The following is a 14,106-nucleotide window of genomic DNA, read 5'->3' on the forward strand; positions in this document are numbered from 1 at the left end:
TTATTTTATTTCTGATTTTCTATAGTATTTCCTTATGACATGTAGCAATTAATTATTTTATTATAAAACTACTAACAGAATAATAAATACATAAATATGTATAGAAAAAAAAATATGCAAGTACATAAACAGACAAATTTAGATATGCAAAGTGAAAAGGTAAACCGATAACCTACCTATACAAGAATGTTGTAAAAAGAAAGAAAAACTCCTTTGATCTATTGTTTTAATATAAGACTATTTACAAATAGTGATGACGCACAAGTCTGTACAATACAAAAGTTGGAAGAGTAAAATCCATTAGTTTAAGAAATATATGACTGCAAAGATGTTGTCATGTGACCATTTTAGGAAGCGCATCATTTTAAAGTAAAAGCAATTTGAATCTAAAATTATATGAATACTTTTGATAAGACTGAAAAAATAAATACAGGGAAATTTAACAAAATGATGTGCATTTGGTAAACAACTATAGGGAACTAATTCTTTGTGAATAAAGACAGAAAACACAGTGTCTGTAATCATATTACAATACTCTAACATCACAAGGTATATACTGGAAGATTTCTTTGACACAACTGTTGCATGTATGTACCATAAAACTTGCTACACTGTATACCTGAATGTGTAAACTCTATGGCTCACATTAACTGTTGTCCATTTTATTATTTAAGCATTGCCTCTGCATTACACTGTAAGTCATCCTGTGTTTGGGTACTGAGGCCTCCAGTCAATCACCAGATTCTTATGAAGATAATGTTTCCAGGAACTGATGATTCTCAACATTATGTAGCTGATTATAGCAACATATAAAAAATATATATCATGTTGAAAATTACTACAACACAATCATTCCTCATACCTACATAAATGCAAAAAAGGTTTTAAAATACTGAGAAATTTAAAATTACGATAAATAAAGAACTTCTAAATTATATATTATGAAACTAGTCCTCTTCAGACTTCAAGTCCACAATTCTTGTGGCAAATGGTACATAAAATAACTATTTTTTATCATCACCATGAAGGTTTTTGGCCTTTATTCTATCCTCATAGTGATTGCTTGATTCTTACAATAAATGTTCAGATATCTTAGTTACAATAACTTTCCTTATATATATAAAATGATATGGTAGTAGCTGATATAATTCTGTGTTAAGATTTAAAATGAAAGACGGGCTATACAAGTTGGCTGCACAACACTTCCCAGCCACTTCCTCTATAGCAGGAACATCTAAAACCCTTGAGACTAATAACAGGAACTGCACTGCACCAATCATTACATGGGAAACTTCTGAATAGGATAAGTACTTAGCTTTTTTTTCCTAACTACCTGACAGTACAAGCTACACAGAAATATCTTGCATGACTTCAGATAGGGTCCACATCACATGATTCACTAATATAAAGAGGGTATATACTAGTTACACAGTTCTGTTGTTTGAAAATCACTGAATTTCATAAGACTCATATCTCCCTGCATTAGTGTATTCACAATAATGTGTACAAAGTCCCTAGAAGCGACTTTTCAAAAAAACAAACTTGGAGAGGATATTCATTACTCTATCAATAATAATTTTCATTGCAAGAATTTCAGAATGCAGGTTAGAGTCAAATTCAGAGTAAGATAAATACCACTGGAACAATTATAAATCAGAATTTTTTTTAAGATCAAAAGATTTTAAATTCTATCTAGAAGGGAGGGAAATACTGGGTTATATATGGCTATATTGTTGAAGATTCCTTATGGCGAAGGTTCCTCTGGAGCAGCGGCTGTTCCTTCCTCTGAATCCGATGGTGGTGACTGAGAGGTCCCTGCACTGCGCTTTGGAGAACGAACTGTGTAAGGGACCTCACGCCTTACTACCTCCTTTTCAAAGACATTGCGTGCAGAATTATACTTGGCCTCATAATCAACTTGAGGGTCAGGTCTTTGCTTCTGATCCTCTTGTTGACCGTGACGGACCTTCGCACGAGGACTGGCAGGAAGGACGGTAGCGAGATGGGCCCGATAGGAGTGAGGTTCAGACTGTGTTAATGGCTGGCTACTTGTTGCACCCGAAGTGGTGGACTCTGATGGGGGCGAATCAAGTGCTGAGCTGAGAGCTTCCTCCCGTGAAGTGAGAGTCGCCTCCCCTAAAGGAATGTTATAAGGGCCTCGACTATGGTACCCGGATGAGGTGTCGGTTGAGGGTGTGGACTGCCGTGTATCGAGATTGTTTTCATCTAATACAGCAGAGTGTGCACTGCGATGGTCAGTATAGCAACCTGAATCTCTTCCATGGTCACCACGGCGGAGTGCTGCATCAGTAGTTTCTAACATCTCTGGCAGATCAGGTTCCGGCTCGGAGTCTGCATCATGAAGCAGTGCCACAGCAGTGAGCAGTTTGGCACAAGTCTCAGGGTCAGTAATGCCAAGGCAATCAAGATCTGCTTTTTCCACATCTCTAAACTGTTCCAAATCTTCATAACCATTTAGAACAAATACCTGGAAAAGGACCCACATTAAAATTATGCAGAAAACAATAAGAAAATGTCAACTGATTAATGATAAAGTCAAAGTTTTTTATATAACTCTATTGATTATCAGTCATCAAATATGCTGAAGTCCTCTATAAATTAAAGTATTAAAAATCAACTTGAAATAAGAGATTCTTTAAGTCATGATAAACCTTATACAGAATAGAGAAGCATGATTATTTTCTTTCAAAAATGAAGTATTCAAGACAAAACTAATTTCATTCCCATATAATCATTACAAGTAAATAGTAAGCACATCATATACCAGTACAAAAATTATATAATTTGACAGAAATCACATAGGAATGAAAATATTCCTACTGTATTACAACACTGTTTTTTTATCTTAATTGTTCCAATACCTGTATAAGATGCCCCAGATTGAGCCGTGTCAGCAGCTCCTCTAACGTTCTGGCCCGGCCTCTGCGAGGAGTGGTGCCCCGCCACGGCCGGTGGCGGCGGGCAGGGCGCTCCACCTCCTCCTCTACAAGGATGAACTTGAAGTGCCCAACCCTGCCATCCACACAGCCCTTCCAGAGGCCTGAGGGGTTTTTGGCTATGATGTCTATTATGTCATCTTTCTGCAAGGGAATTAGGGCTGGTGAATAAGATGTGCACAGGATGTAAGGTGAAATGTAAGTGTTTTCTCTTCTCCATTTAATTCATATTTTTACTCTTATTCTCTAACTCCACCTCAATCTCAAACTCCTTTCCTATTTCAATCTATAAATGTTTATTCTCACATAAAAAATCTCTTTAAATCATTTTTTTTCTGTATCTCTTTATTTCTGCATATATATCTCTGTTTCTCCACTTTTTCTACATCTTTTCCCTTACCTCCCCCTCTCTCTTTTCCCATTCCCTTTCTCAAGGCCCTGTCTCATGATTTCACTTGATAATCCTTTAACGGAAATATACATGCACACACACACTTTTAAGACTTACTCTTACACTAACGCTATCCCTCACTCACACTCTCACTTTCATGCTCATATTACACCATTACACTTGGACTACTCATAATCATACTTTCATCCTGCCTCCCCTCTCTTTCCTCACTCCTCAATCCTCTCTCTTCTCTCCTCACTCCTCAGTCCTCCCTCCTCTCTCCTCACTCCCTCCTCTCTCTTCTCTCTCCCTCCTCACTCCTTAGTCCTCACTCCTCAGTCCTCCCTCCTCTCTCCTCACTCCCTCCTCTCTCCTCACTTCCTCCTCTCTCCTCACTCCCTCCTCTCTCTTCTCTCCTCTCTCCTCCCTCCCTCCTCTCTCCTCCCTCCCTCCTCTCTCCTCCCTCCCTCCTCCTTCCTCTCTCCTCCCTCCCTCCTCCTTCCTCTCTCCTCCCTCCCTCCTTCCTCTCTCCTCCCTCCCTCCTTCCTCTCTCCTCCCTACCTCCCTCCTCCCTCCTCTCTCCTCTCTCCTCCCTCCCCCCTCTCTTCTCCCTCCCTCCTCTCTTCTCTCTCCTCTCTCTTCCCTCCCTCCTCTCTCCCTTCCTCCCTCCTCTCTCCTTCCTCTCTTCTCCCTCCTTACTCCTCTTTCCTCACTACTCACCTCTTTCTCTTCCTTCCTCCCTTCTCCTTCTTCCCTCCTCCCCCTTTTCCTCTTCCCCCTTCCTTCCTCTCCTTCTCTCCCACCTTCGCTCCTCCCCCTTCTCCCCTCTCTCCCCCTTCTCCCCTCTCTCCCCCTTCTCCCCTCTCTCCCCCTCCTCCCGTCCCTGCCCCACTCTCTCACCTTAAACTTGAGCGCGTCCCTGTCGTAGGGCGAGGGCTGGCAGTCGACCAGCGCGCGCGCTCGTCCTATGAAGGGGCCAGTGTACGGCTCCGCTTCCTCCCCGGAGAGAGATGACCGGTTGCTGCCTGATGCTGTTGCGGCTGCTGGAGAGGCAAAGGTCATTTGATAAACCTTTCCTAGAATTTAGAATTGGGTAAGCTTATAGACAGTGACAGAGAGGTGTTTTTCGTGTATTGAGCTAGCTAATGGTTTCTGCAAGTTTGGAATATCGTCAATATCATTGTATCATTAAAAAAATAGTAATGGCAGCTTTTACAGTATATTATATTCATGTATCTGTAAAACGATTATGCAATTCATGAAACTTCAAATCCACAATATTCTAGCAACACACATCTCTCTTGTCTAAATTAACTCGACACAAATTTCTATTGCCTAAAAAACTCAATCTGAAAAAAACACTTATTAGAACAACTGTAAGACTTTCACCCGCTTTACTAATCAAACGTCTCAGCTCAGAACTGAAAGCGTAACGCACGCAAGGCGGAGACTCACCCAGGGGCGCTGACGAAGGTATGCTCTCGTACGAGGACGCCGAGGGCTGCATGGGCGCGGACAGCGTCGCTCCTGCCTTGTCGGCCGAGACGCCCGCGGGCCCGGGAGAGCTGGAGGTGCTGCCGCGGGGGCTCTTGAGGCGGGAGATCTTCTTCTGCATGTCTCGCCTCAGCCCGCGCATCCGCCCCACCAGTGAGGCCGAGCCCGACCGCTGCGGAAAAGCTCTCGTGTTAACTCCTTCGCTCTCGACCAAAGGCAAGCAGTCAGGCATTCAGGCATGAACGCGTCAATACAATTGGCTGGGCTCTTTTTGTCTCGCTAATTAAAAATCAGCTAATAAGAATTTCTAAATATAGTACCCTTGTACCTGTTTCCCAAACATAAAAACACATGGACGGAAAATGCAGAAACAAGTAAAAGAGTAACATACTGCACAATCTATAAATATTAGGGTGTCTCCAGCTCGCTCGAAGCAACGGACACGGGCATCATGTTAAAGCCCCAACTTCTCTTTTTATTACTTCTCACACACATGACATACGTACGTGTGTAAGTGTGCCTGCGAGTGTTTATTTAAATATATGTTCTATTCTATCTATACATTTATTTATTTATCTAGTTATCTATTCACTCATCTATTAACTTAAATCTAATTATTTGTTACTTATTTATGAATTAATTAATCAAATTACTTATTTATTCATTTACATATTCATTTATTTATCTCCGAAACAGTAAGATCGGTTACCAAACACTTGCCAACAAAATTGAACTATTTGTATGTAAATTGAACTATGAATGTGCCGGGCGTATTACCTTGGCATACAGTGTTAACACATAAGTGGATGGCAACTACTTACGAGAGTCCGAAAGAAGAAAAACAAGATCGTCTTGGAAGACAGTGGTAGTCGCCCTGAAAAGTTTGCTCACTGTTTATGGTTAACAACAACACTACTGTCGCCGCGACCCTGGGGACCGGGCCCCAAGGGCGACCGAGAAGAACGAGCGCTTACCTCAACCTCATCCTGATCCTCGTAGTCGGACGAGTGGGACGGGGAGTGGCCGTCCTCACTGCCTCCGCTCATGCTGCTCCGACTCTGCAAGGAAAAAAGCGAGAGGTGCTTATTGTGTTCAGCTCGACGCTTGCAGCGACGAGACAGCAGGTCCAGATACATGTAGTGCGTGTCACACACACACACACACTCACACACACACACACACACACACACACACACACACACACACACACACACACACACACACACACACACACACACACATACATACATACATACATACATACATACACACACATACACACACACATACACATACACATACACATACACACACACACACACACACACACACACACACACACACACACACACACAGAGAGAGAGAGAGAGAGAGAGAGAGAGAGAGAGAGAGAGAGAGAGAGAGAGAGAGAGAGAGAGAGAGAGAGAGAGAGAGAGAAAGATAAAGAGAGAGAGAGAGGGGCAGGGAGGGAGAGGGAGGGAGAGGGAGGGAGAGGGAGGGGGGAGAGAGAGAGAGAGAGAGAGAGAGAGAGAGAGAGAGAGAGAGAGAGAGAGAGAGAGAGAGAGAGAGAGAGAGAGAGAGAGAGAGAGAGAGAGAGAGAGAGAGAATTAGAATAGTGAGAAAAAGAAGGAAAATAAAGAGGGAGATAAAGGATGAGAAAAAGGGCTACATGAAGAGTGGAAGCGGAAACAAAGGAGACGGGGAGGGAGAGAGAAGAGCCAAAAATATTTTTCCCAGCAAAAAAAAAAAAAAAAAAGAAAGAAACCAATAAATAAATAAATATATAAATAGTGGCAACAATAATAATAACTCTTCACAATTCACACACAGCTTTCACTTGCGTCCAAACCAGATCGAGTGTAGGGAAGGAGTGAGCGCGGTCAGAGTAGTGAGATTTTCGAAGGGAAAGTTGTGACAGACAGGCAAGCAGCCGCCGTTAATATCGGCATCCAAGGAGAGTGGCCACAACCCGTTTGGGCGCGTCTGATGCTGGCCTGGTCACGTGACTGGTTTCTGTGATGTGCGGACGGGACTAATGTCAACTTAGGTATGTTTGTTGTAATGTTTGTAGGGAAAATGTTAGTGTGCATAAGGGAGTTGGCTATGCACAATGTTCTGGTAGCGGTGGGAGGGTGTGGTATTCCCCTGGGCTGGACGATACAATTGCAATTTCAAGGCCATCCAATGTCAGTCTTCCACTTTGCAACGAGTCGACAAATGATGCCCCTGAGTGCAAGAAATATTTCAGGATATTATGCCGAAAAATGGGAGGAGAAAAGACTCACAGAACACTGCGACCTGGAGGGCGAGAGCGAACGCGGGACGGAGTGGCGGAGACGCCCCCACAGTTTCTCTAGCACGTTCGGCTTCTTCTGAGGGAGGTCGAGCCCCAGGAGCGCGTGGTGGGGGGAGGGGGTGGGGGTGCTGCATAGGGAGCGCCAATCCCCCTCCCCCTCGCCCTCGGAGGCGGGCGTGGCCGAGCCCTCGGCGGCCTTGGTCACCTGGATGACGGGACAGTCAGCGCCTCCTCGCCCAGGCCCGTCGCCCGCGCGCTTCAGGCCCATCACAGCCTGGTACTTCTGGTTCCAGGTGACGGCCTTGTTCCTCCCAAGGCTGTTCCTCGGAGAGAAGGAGCCCTGTCGCTTCACGCCCACGACCGCGGGGACGCTTCGCCGCCGCACACTCCGCTGTCTCTGCAGGCTGTCTCGGAGCTGCCTTCTCAGATCCAGGTATATTATGTCGTTCTCTTTCTCACTGCCATAGAGGTCACTATTCTCGGACGGCTTCACACTTTTCACAAGCAAATGAGAGATTTTTCGTATGTGCACAGGGATGTTTCTGGCTCTGTCAAACAACGTTCTCTTCTTTTTGTTTCCGTATTCGGGTTTAACGTTCGCCCAAGACTCCCTGAGGAGTTTAGGCAGCACGATGTCGGAGTTGCGCCACCGCTGCTTGACAGCGCGGCTGGCAGTCTGGAAGTAGTTTAGGTTCCTCGTGTTCCTCAACGCAACCTCAGGCGGGGGGCCGGGGGGAGGGTCAGGCTCCTCCGCGATACCATCCCGGTTCGGCTGCGGGATAGAACCTAAAATCAGCCCCGGTGCAGCTTGCGTCCCCGTCAGGAGAACATCTGGCGCGAGCGGCGGCCTGCGCTCCGGGACTTTGGCGGGCGCTTCACCCCCGCCCTCTTCCTCCTCGCACTCCGCCCAGGTCTCGTCCTCATCCTTCGCGGGGGACGCCCTGTGCTGTGGCGAGATGCTATTCTTCCTGGAGGTGGCTTTCCGAATGGTGAGTCTCGGCCTGATCTTCCGGCGGCACGAGATCTTCCGCGTCGGACGCCGACGCACGGAAGCCACGCGAGCAGGTTGTCGGGTTTCCCAGACCCACGACACCTGCAGCAGGTCCGGCGGAGGTTTGTTAGCCGGAGGTTCCGTCTGCGAGCGAACCCCGCGGGGATCCACTGGCGTCGGGACGCACCGACCCCTGCGCGAGGGGCGATTCAGCGTGGCGCTCCACTGCTGGCCAGGGGTCGGTCCCTGCCCCTGCCTCATTAGCCTCCCACGAGGGGTCAAGAGTCTGCTGGGAATCTCTGGCTCCTCCTGGGGCTCTATAGAGTCATCACGGGTACTGGAGTCAACGTGACTGCGACTTGCGTGGACACAATCACAAGCGGAGGTGTGTTCTCTAGATGGGTGGTGGCGCGTCTCACACGCATCACAGATGGTTAGCTTATCATACATAGCGTTGGGGGTGTCTGACTCCACACTCGCCCGCGCCGACTCGAGCCTGCGTTCCCCTGCTGAGCCCTGGGGCGCCCCTCCTTCCTCTGTTTCTTCAGCTCGAGTGACACCACCTTCCCCTTCGTCGTATATGTCTACCTCGGTGTCGGATGCCTCCCCCACCTCGGCCTCGGGTGACTGCTCAGCAGGAGTTGGCGGGCCTCGTGGCCTCGCTCCTGCCTCGCAAGGCATTTCCTCCTTAGCTGACGCCCTCGTGCCATCGTCTTGGGTCTCGTGGGGCGTTGCATCCTCCCTGTCAACTGGCTTCATGTTCTCGGGGAGGAGAACTTGCTGGGAATGTTCGTGCAGGGGCGGCGAAGGGTCACGGGCGCTACTTACTAGAGAATGATAAACGCACAAGATGGACAACATGAGAAACTGACAGTTCGCCTCGTTAAATGTCTTCCATCACTGGTGCAAAATGGAAATCAGTAGTCCACAAGTAGAAAAACATCACAGTTCATGACGAGGTTACAACACAGGTTGTACCTGTCCCAGGTGTGCTACTATCCCACTATTCACTAGTCACGTGATGCAGTGACACGCCCACTGCGAGTGCTCTCATCGACGCAAAACCCGTGTGCGGTCTCTACTGTTAATGCATATTAGTAAACGTCCTGCAAAATCCTTTACGCCCACGGGCACATACACGTGACCTCACTACTATGACACAGATTGTGCCTTGTCAAGACATGCAGAGTCAGGGGACATACGGCACGTGAGTGCCAACGCATTCGCCTCCACTTGGCACAAACTACAAATAGCCAATACAAATGACAATCTCTATTTTAAGCGTCGCGACAGCTTGCGATGGTTACACGTCCGCCTAGTTCAGCTGATATTGACAGGTGATGCATTGCGACTGTCCACTACTATCGCCGCCCGCCGCTGCTGCGCCCATTCCGCCCACGATTTGCATCACAGTCAGGCTCCACTCGACTCACTAATTATCTAGCACAAAATGAGCAGTCCGAGGGACGCAGCGAAATCCTTTGTACTGGTGAATAATGCGACCGCAAGCGCCGTACGCCCGGCGTCGCGGAGCTTCTCCAGGCGAGAAAACGATCACAGCGCAGCACTAGAGCAGCGACGCCGCGGCACGCGAGGGACAAAGATCTGCACAATGGGATGATGGCTGCACCAACACGGACATCGCGGCGGCAGCATCAACGTGTTATTAGAAGAAGTGCCAGCGTGCCACTGCCTCGCCTGGCACGAGCTCGCTCCCCACACACTTGCTCCTGGCACACTCCCACCTGGGCCCCCTCTTCTCCCCCTTCTTCCTCCTCCTCCTCCTCCTCCTCCGCTCTAACACCTGTTTCCCCTCGCTCCCCTTGGCCTCGAGTCTCGAGGGTGACGCAGGTATGACCACACTGCCCCGCGCCGCCTTCATAAAGGCTGGTATGCGGGCAAGTATGCAGAGGTCGACCTCGCCATCGCTGCCCTGTCTCGCGGCAACGCATAGCTGTGCCGCCCACTCAGAACTCCCGGCGCTAGGGATATTTCCCCTTCCTCTTCCTGACCCTTGCCTTCCCTCCTCCTGCTCTCCGATGCGGGCATTCCCTTCCTCCAGCCTTCCCCTTTCAGGCCGTGGCGCCCTGCCCCAAGGGAACACAGAAGAAAATGCAGCGAGGGGCGGCGAGGCGCACTGCATTCGAGTGCCAAGGGCCCGGGCGCCGTCTCTTCGGCTTGTGCTCCCCCTCCGCGCTGCGCCCCTCGACACTTCAGCGTCCAGAGGAAGCCTTCTTTTCACTCTGATAATGATGCACCGCCTCCCTGCCACTTCCTGGTCGGCTGCCTCTCCACGCTGGTTTCCGTGGACGATTGTGTTCCAAATCTGCAGAAGGATGGAGCCTGGCACTCGCAGTCCCTTTTACGATCACCGCAGTCAGCCTCGGAAACGATCATGAGTATTGACATGCGATGGCCAAGATCGCGTTCGTGGTGTGTGTGTGTGTGTGTGTGTGTGTGTGTGTGTGTGTGTGTGTGTGTGTGTGTGTGTGTGTGTGTGTGTGTGTGTGTGTGTGTGTGTGTGTGTGGAGAGAGAGAGAGAGAGGGAGGGAGAGAGAGAGAGAGAGAGAGAGAGAGAGAGAGAGAGAGAGAGAGAGAGAGAGAGAGAGAGAGAGAGAGAGAGAGAGAGAGAGAGAGAGAGAGAGAGAGAGAGAGAGAGAGAGAGAAAGAATACATTGCATACATTCAACTTGTCACTCATCAATTTAAAGAAAGGCGTCCTTTACTCTCAGCGGAGTTCTCTCTATAAAGTATCCTACATCGGCCTCGCTATCACTAACTCAGGGTCATAGAGTATTGCCAAAGAAACACTGTTCGTATGATAATAAAGCCCGCCCTCCGATCAGCTAAAAATAACTTACATTACCGAACACTTGTTATAACGCTACATCCGGGTCATAGCCCGCGGCCTCTACCTAGACCCGCGAACGACGTACCACGTGTCGTGACACATCCCTCCGTTAGACGGAGAATAGCACGACCCACTGTAGTGCTGATAAGTAAACAGATATCCTATGGATTACAGAGGCATAACGAACCACTGCAATCGTGACCATAACACACAAATTGGCTCTGGCACTGCGTTCCCGGACTGCGCGCAACAGGCCTCGTGCTCGCCACGTAAAAAACAAGGAAATGAATCAGGCCAATCGTGCGCAGGTGAGCCGTACGATGCAAGCACACACCTGTAGCTGGGCGCAGGTGTCACGCACAGAAAGGGAAATGAATGACTGATGTGCTTCGAGCCACGACTGGCCAGGATACACCGAGGGTACGATTCAATACGCGTATTGTCTCATTTCGCTGAAGAACAAGGCTCTTTTTTCTTCCACGAGATTGTTTCTGATTTTTTTATCTTTTTTAATTATGAGCAAAGCCAACATGCATGACGATTACTAAAAAAAAATTAGCGCGAATTACTCAAATTGACCAACGACAATCCATTCTGGCGCAGATATTCAAAACAGAAAATATATCAGAGCTTGAATGAATGTCAATAAGGAAAACGACACAACGAAAAAGAACAAAAAAACACTCCCGTCCCTCTACCTGTCTATCTTCCCCAATCTCATTATCCTTATCAGTCCCCGTTCCTCTCTTTTCACTGAGCTCTTTCCTCCTCTCCAACTGGCTCCGGTCTTCTCTACTGACTAATGGTGATGATATCGATAACAACAATAATAATAATAATAATTACATTAACAATATTATAATTGCATTATTAATAATAATAATAATTACATTAATAATAAAAATGATAACATTAATAATAATAACAACAACAACAACACAACAACAACAACAACAACAACAATAATAATAATAATAATAATAATAATAATAATAATAACAACAACAACAGCAACAATTACTACCATAACAATAAAAATAAAGATAAAAATAACAGCACACATAAAAAACCACCAACCGCACCCTGACCCACGCCCGCCCATCCCAAGCCCGCCCATCCCCGCCCACCCCACGCCCGCCCGCCCACGCCCGCTCATCCCCGCCCACCCAACCCGAAACCAGATAAACAACGGCAGATTCTCCCAAGCCACGCACTCCGCGGGGCCTCGACTCCCGGGAAGCGGTTCTGCCACAAGGGTCGAAACAGCTTCACTTTCCTTCCCATATACGCTCCGAGGAACACAACTTCTTCTTTCTTTCCTTCTTCCTTTTCCTTCCTTGTTCTTTTTCTTTCCTTGCTCTTTCCCTTTCCTTGTTCTCTTTCTTTCCCTGTTCTTTTTCTTTCCTTGTTCTTTTTCTTCTTCTTATTCTTATTCTTATTCTTATTCTTATTATTATTTTTATTCTTATTCTTATTATTCTTTCTTTCTTTCTCTCTTTTCTTTTTTTAAGGGGGGGAGGGCGTTATTTGAGGCGAGGTATGGTCTGAAATAGTGGGGGGTGGGGAGGGGGGTGGGGAGAGGGAGGCGAATGAAGAAAGATTTGGAGAAACACTAAGCGTGCGGGGAAGAGAGGCGGAGATAAAAATCGTGGCTGTTTAGAAAAGAGACTGAGTGAGAGAAAGAGAAAAAGAAAGGAAAGGGAAGAGAGAGTGACGGCGACGACGAATGGGAAAGGGGAGACAGAGAGAATGAGTGTGAGAGTAACACAAAATGAAGAATGAGTGAGTGGGTGGGTGGGTGGGTGGGTAGGTGGATAGGTGGGTGAAGGTGAAAGTGAGAGTGAGAGTGAGGGTGAGGGCGAGAGTGAGTGAGAGTGAGTGAGTGTGAGGGTAAGGGTAAGGGTAAGGGTGAGTGTGAGTGAGTTAGAGTGAGGGTGAGGGCGAGAGTGAGAGTGAGTGTGAGGGTGTGAGGGTAAAGGTAAGGGTGAGTGTGAGAGTGAGAGTGAAGGTGAAGGTGAGGACGAGAGCGAGAGTAAGAGTGAGAATAATGGTGAGACTCCGAATAAGAGTAAGAGTAAGCGTGAGAGTGAGTGAGTAAGCGAGGAAGTTGATTAAGTGTGAGTGACACTTTTATGGTTAGTCCGTCTAAGCCAGACGGACGTGACATTGATGAAATAAACGTAAAACTTTAACACATTCTCACGTTGTCTTACTACTATGTGCAATTACCGTATAATCAGTGAAGAGATAAAATTCGCATTATAATCCATTTTATTCACATTACTAAATAACATCATCTTCTTTCCGCAAGATTCATTAATATCAACATATAAAACAACTCACAGATTCTATACACACACACACACACACACACACACACACACTAATATATATATATATATATATATATATATATATATATATATATATATATATATATATATATGTATATATGCATATATATACATATATGTATATATACATATATATTACATATGAATATACATACATACAAATATATACACTTATACATATATAAGCATATACATACATATATACATATACACTTATATACGCATACATACATACATCTACATATATACATACACTTATACACACACACACATATGTACATATATATAAACATATAAATGTATATAAATATACATGCATACATAATTATATATATATAATATACATATATATAAATATATATAATATATATATAAATATATATATATATATATAATATATACAAATATATATCTATACAATATAAATATATATACACATATATACATATATTAACATATACATATAAATATATACATATACATATATATACACATATACATACAAATATATCTACATGTACATATATATCTATATATGTATATACATATATATACACTCACACTCACACTCATACACACACACTGACGCTCACGCTCACACACACTAACACACACACTAACACACACACACACACACACACACACACACACACACACACACACACACACACACACACACACACACACACACACACACACACACATGTGTTTGTGGTATGTATGTATATTTTTTTTATATTTACATATATTTATACACATATGCATAAATATA

General features: G+C 45.9%; 1 protein-coding gene across 8 annotated transcripts in view; it reads right to left on the bottom strand.

Moving 5' to 3' along the window:
* Positions 1-209: 209 nt before the first annotated feature.
* The window catches only part of LOC125034568, a 285,743-nt gene continuing 271,846 nt past the window's right edge, over positions 210-14,106 (bottom strand). For 6 of the 8 annotated variants that reach the window (XM_047626459.1, XM_047626458.1, XM_047626463.1 and 3 more), the window contains 5 exons: positions 5,817-5,900; positions 4,804-5,014; positions 4,249-4,424; positions 2,883-3,101; positions 210-2,488 (listed from right to left, as the gene is read on the bottom strand). In XM_047626459.1, coding sequence (XP_047482415.1) covers positions 1,745-2,488; positions 2,883-3,101; positions 4,249-4,424; positions 4,804-5,014; positions 5,817-5,900 — 1,434 coding nt within the window. In that variant the 3' untranslated portion in view covers positions 210-1,744. Of the gene's footprint in view, positions 2,489-2,882; positions 3,102-4,248; positions 4,425-4,803; positions 5,015-5,816; positions 5,901-7,127; positions 9,790-14,106 lie in introns of those variants that run through there. The other 2 variants (XM_047626465.1, XM_047626460.1) reach the window with 2 other exon arrangements.

The sequence above is a fragment of the Penaeus chinensis genome, chromosome 18 (genome assembly GCF_019202785.1).
Source record: "Penaeus chinensis breed Huanghai No. 1 chromosome 18, ASM1920278v2, whole genome shotgun sequence".
NCBI lineage: Eukaryota > Metazoa > Arthropoda > Malacostraca > Decapoda > Penaeidae > Penaeus > Penaeus chinensis.